This window comes from Magnolia sinica, chromosome 9, assembly GCF_029962835.1.
Source record: "Magnolia sinica isolate HGM2019 chromosome 9, MsV1, whole genome shotgun sequence".
In the NCBI taxonomy this organism is placed as follows: Eukaryota; Viridiplantae; Streptophyta; class Magnoliopsida; order Magnoliales; family Magnoliaceae; genus Magnolia; species Magnolia sinica.
This window is the reverse complement of record NC_080581.1, coordinates 63,642,959-63,648,302: the sequence shown is the minus strand read 5'-3', so window position 1 is coordinate 63,648,302 and position 5,344 is coordinate 63,642,959. Positions and strand designations below refer to the sequence as shown.

General features: G+C 37.4%; 1 protein-coding gene across 5 annotated transcripts; it reads left to right on the top strand.

Annotated features, from left to right (window-relative positions):
• Positions 1–445: 445 nt before the first annotated feature.
• Positions 446–4,556, top strand: LOC131255545 (pumilio homolog 2-like). 5 transcript variants are annotated; one of them, XR_009176162.1, is made up of 6 exons: positions 446–530; positions 836–881; positions 992–1,052; positions 2,983–3,140; positions 3,932–4,007; positions 4,250–4,556. XR_009176162.1 is itself a non-coding variant. In XM_058256281.1 (5 exons), exons 3-5 carry the CDS (start codon positions 2,998–3,000, stop codon positions 4,424–4,426), a joined length of 396 nt encoding a protein of 131 aa, XP_058112264.1. In that variant the 5' UTR covers positions 446–530; positions 836–881; positions 2,983–2,997; the 3' UTR covers positions 4,427–4,556. The 5 variants fall into 5 exon arrangements, 4 of the variants coding, with proteins under 4 accessions (XP_058112264.1, XP_058112266.1, XP_058112265.1 ...); XM_058256281.1 differs by lacking the exon at positions 992–1,052; XM_058256280.1 differs by lacking the exon at positions 446–530 and having other exon boundaries at positions 563–881.
• The last annotated feature ends 788 nt before the right edge of the window (positions 4,557–5,344 follow it).

Here is a 5,344-nt window from a genome sequence, read left to right as displayed (position 1 = left end):
TGGGCCCCACAGAGCCTCTTACATGACCGTCCGTCGTTTATAGCTCCGTGTGGGGGTAAGACGCAATTTGCACCCAAAAAGCGGGCCCACGGGAGTTTTCTATTTGAGTCGGGATCCTCTATTATCAGGTCAACAGAAAATTCCTATTACCCTAATGGTTTGGCGTCCGAAGCTGTTTTTTATTATTTTTATTTTTTTGGTGAGCAGTGACATGGACCAATGAGAAATAGGGTATCAGGAATTCTCTGTTGACCTGATAACAGAGGATCCGGACTCTTTTTATTATTCTCCCGGGCTCAAGGGTTTCACTATCTACCTTTCTTGTGGCTGTGATGGCAAAACCCACTTTCCCTCCCATCTTTGTTTCCTTCTCTGTCTTTGTCTGCATTTTATCATCCGATCGGCTGCTTATCTCCAAATGCTTAAGGTTGGGAAGGATGGGTATGGGTAAGGTTCCAGTTGATGAAATTCCAACATCTCTTGAGGAGAAGGTTTCAGGGCGACGCCTTCAGATTTTATCAGGAACACAGGTCGAGTTTTAGTATTCTCTTTGATTCATTTGATGATGTTTTTTTTTTTTTTTTTTCCTTGATTAGATTTGGGGTTTTGTAGGAAGACATTCACGAATTGCATCTTGGATCCGTTAGTGAGCTTTCTAGTTTCCTTATTACATCTTGGATGAGAAAATATGATCTTCACGACAAAGATGTTGGGATTTATGAAAGTGTCTTATTAGGGTCATTGAACCCTAATAAGATGTTGGGATTTGTCCCTGTCTAACACACTAGATAAGTGTTGGTCAACCTATGCCATCTTATTGCATCGTTTCATACAGGGTTGGACGGTAAAGTGGTGATATGGGATTTGTTTCAGCACTTCAGGTTGGTTCATTGATTACCATAGAATATACTATATTGTTTAGTATTACACAGGTACTGTTTTGTTTTTTCCATTGTTTTATTGAATACTGTAAATGATGGATTCTATCCAGGAGTTTGTTCTTTTGAACCGTTCTCTTTCTACGATTTTGATGTCAGGGGTTCTTTGGAAAGGTATTTATTGTTTCTAGTCCTCGTTTACTTTTTACTGTTTTCTTTTAACCAAGGAGAAAATGGTAGCTTCTTTGCTTGATTTCATGTTAACAGCCGTGTGCAGTTCTGTTAGGGTTTGTCTGGATCCTTGCACTGTTCATATCTTGATTGACTAATCCAGACATTTGTTTTGAATCATTTACAGTCGGCTTCCAATGGGATTGATGAGCCCTCCACCCATCATCCTTCCTCTTTTATGTGGAGTAGTAAACACGTTATTATTAAAAGATGTTCATCTTTGGTGTAGCCAACCATCAAGAGGCTTTTTCAACCCATTTTCACGAAACTTCAAATGAGGATGGCATATGTAAGCTATGAACTACTACTTACTATGGTATTGCCAATGGCAAGATTGAATCCCTTACAATTTGTTTCCTTGTATTGTGAGCCTCTAACATGGCCAGTTCAATGGGCATAGGTGAAGGTTGTGGTTTTATCATGGTTGATTTTAAAGTTACAACCAATCCGCAGGTTAAAGGAGCCTCAAGTTGCTCAAGACCCAATTGTAGTTGATGAGTGTCACGAATTTGAGAAAATACTAGGACTTCAAGACCATTATACCAATAATTTAAACTATTGAACATGATTGGGTTGACTTTGGTTTGGACCTGTCAAATATATATTTTTTTTAATGAAAAGTAAAGCGGGCATATTCTGTTCTACAGGTGACTGTCATTGACATTTCCTTTCCATAATGAATGACTGCCTCATTTTTCCCCAATAGGCTAATAATGCTCTCTGTGTATATGTAGGGATGGTGTGACCAAAGGCCAATTTTACTAGGTCTGAACTAGATGCAATCCGGAAGGTGACATCTTCAATTTTAAAAGAGTTCTATCTTTCTCTGTTTTTGTTTGTTATATAATGTCAGCTCACTTTACCTTTCCTAATGTTTGATCTTTTCAAGCATGCACATCACTCGAGCCAAATTCCCAGCCTCCACCAACATTTGTTGTTGTCCAAAAATGACAAAAAGTTGAGATATATTTCCTGCTAAGATGGTGATTAATAGGCCAAATATCATACATGCCCCAATTTTGAGAGATTATTGTCAGTGTTTGGTAACTCACAATTATACAAGTGTTAGTAATTTTCATGGACGAAACAAGTAATTTGTTTAATTGATACCTCAAATTCAATCGCTGGAAACCTGTCTCTTTAACTCACAGGAACTGCGGTTGACTTCTATATGTGCAGCCATGTGGGCATTTAGGTAAATTTGATCCTGTCTCTACTTTAGTCAGTTGATTTTTAAAGTTGAACCCATTTTTTATTGATGGTATTCTGGTGAATGTGTTGCTGTACTGAAGGGTACCTGTGGTGTTGTTTAAGATATGTGCTCCCCCATCCCTGACTTGAAATCCAGATCTAGTATATTGAACACTAACAATCGGGCTAAAAACCAAACTTGTGACATTGATAGAATTTTTTTAAATGAAGTGCTCATGAGATGCAACAAATCCTTGTTGTACTTTAGTAACATAGCTTCATTCATGGATCACTTGGCTCTTGGATTTTATACATATGAATTCATTCCCCCCAATTAGAGAAAGCAACCCAAAGAAGTAGGTAGGTAGTGTGAGGTACATAAGCATTTTCAAGAAAAGAGAACCAGCTGCACCTTTCTCTATAGCACCCACACTACACACCTCCCGAAAATGTCTCAACCCATCTCTTTCATGTCTTCCACTCCTACTCAGACCCTACTCTGCTCTTCTCTCTTCTTCTCCGTATAAACCAAACACTCACATTGCTCTACTCAACCTTTGGTTTAGTTTAAAACTTGTGGTCCAATCATCATAATTATGCTATTTAATATCTTAGATTTTTTGATGTTTGGAGAATTCTTCTAAAGATGGGTTTTTTTTTTTTGGTGTGTGGGGGTTTGCAGTTGGAGCTAAAGTAGATGATGATAGGATTAAGTTGTGGCTTCTGGTGGTGGTGGCTTCAAAATCGAAGAGGCCATACTTTGAAGTGCAGCCATTATGTTCCGTCAACTTTCCCGGAAAGCATTCCCCTACCATGTGTCATTTACTGCCATGGAAATAGGTTGGTTTGATAACTGCGGTGGTTGATTTTTTCCAAGAGGTTGTCATTGTTTACTTATCCATATTAAGTTCTGGGTATTTTTGGTATACTTCTTTGATTTCGCTCTTTATGCAAGCAACCTTCTAAATTGTAGTTTTGTCATTTCTGAGTTACATTTTCATTACAAGGTAACATTTCATTAAAATGGCAAATCTTGTTTATTTCTTTTTCCTTGAATAATGCAGTGGCTATAGAGCAGATGCAAATGTTGCAGCTGCAATCCTACTTCTAATATTACTATATTTACTCTTGAAATTTTCCTTTTTTTCCTATTCTTTCTAGAAATTTTTTCTTTTCTGTTTTGCAATAAGTAATGTATTGATTGAAGATCGGATACTTCACCATTTTCTTCATTTCATTAGTTAAATTTCAATCGAGAAGGAAAACATCTATGTTGGTGCCTGTCAGATTTAACATTGTTGTTGGTCAGATTCCTCCTGCTTTGAGTAATTCCTCCTGCAGGTAAGCTTGCAACAGTAATTTGTTTATAACTGCAGGTATTTGTGTGGCCTTTTGGATTATTAATAAAATTCCATCATTCAAAAAAATGACACAACTCTGTAAATATCTAGGATGATTATAGCTGAAATGAGGATGCTCAGATAGATTAGTGGCAAGATGAGGAGTTTGTTCCTTGTCGGATTTTACAGTTGTGTAAAACTTCTAGGCAGTACTCTACTCATGGTGGATGTGGCCACCATATGCTAGTTGCTGTCTTTTATGCTGCTTTTGATTCTTGATTCACTTTGTAGTTATTCTGCTTTTGAAGTTCTCCCACATGCTCTAACATTGATGACTGATGTGTTCGGCAATTATGTTATTCAAAAGGTATGATTTTTCTGGAAAAACAATCATTGGTTTCCTTCCATTCTTTTTCCTCTTCTTCTTTTTTTTCCCCCCGTAAAGATACCTTCCATTCTTTTTCCCCTGTTCATCTGCCCTCCTTTTTCATTTTTTTAAAAGGCTGTGGGCTGGTGATCTGGTAGTCTCTATATTCATTCTCATGTTGGTCGTATGAACTCTGTTCGCCTATGATATAAAAATGCTCAGTTAATTGTTTCTCTTTACAGTTTTTTGAGCATGGAAGCCCTGAGCAGAGAAAAGAACTAGCAAATCAGCTTGCTGGCCACATTCTACCTTTGAGCCTTCAGATGTATGCGTGCCTGGTAATTCAAAAGGTGTTATTATGGGTCATTTGTTGGGTGGGGCTTGGCATGTACTGTTTTCTTCTTTATTCAGACAAATAGTTCTTGGCAGCCAGCTTTTGGACTGTGCTATATACGAAACATTGATCAATGCACACACTGTATACTAGACAACTCAATATTTATGAGGATACCAACGGCTAATCCAGATTCAATTTGATCAATGTACACACTTTTTTTGTCTAATTAGCTAGCAATCAAAGGCCTCAAATGTATTTTTTAATAACTTGTTAGGCCTCAAATGGTTTTTATTAAATCTATTTCATAACTATAGCCTTATCCCAGCTATTAGGAGCAGCTCGGGTAGGATTCCATGAAAATCTATTTGTTGATCAAATTCCATTGCTGAATACATTGGGTAGTTTGTTGTTCTCTTAACATTAGCCCACTTCTGATTTATTTTATTTTATTTTTATTTTTATTTTCTTTCTGAGAATGATTTAGTATTGCACATCAACTCAACAAATGTTTGTTGAATGTAAGGTGCTCATTTCCATGGGTCACCAGGCTGGTGTAAAATTCCGGACCAAACTAAATATGGGCCTTGCCCCAAAAGTTCCAGCCTCTTGGATGATCCTGAGCCCTTGAATTGAGGCAGAACTATGATCACACGCATTTTGGGCCCTATGCTAATTGAGTGGGCTGGGATTGTGGAAAATTTACAATTTTTGGCCATGTCTCACATACAGCGTGGTAAAAGCCAAGTAAAAAAAGTGAAAATTAAGAAAACTCATAGTGAGAAGCAAGCTAGGATTTGGTTTGTGTTTTTCAAATAAACCATCTACTACTAGCTTCCATCATCTACTATTGGCTTCCATCATGGGCGCATGTTTCCAATGAGCTAAATAATCATCCATTTATAAATGAATATTGCCTGTAGCTGTTTTATCCATTCTTAATATACGCTTATGTGATTAGATTGCTTTATTGCACATGTATGTGCACTTAGCAAAGCTCTGT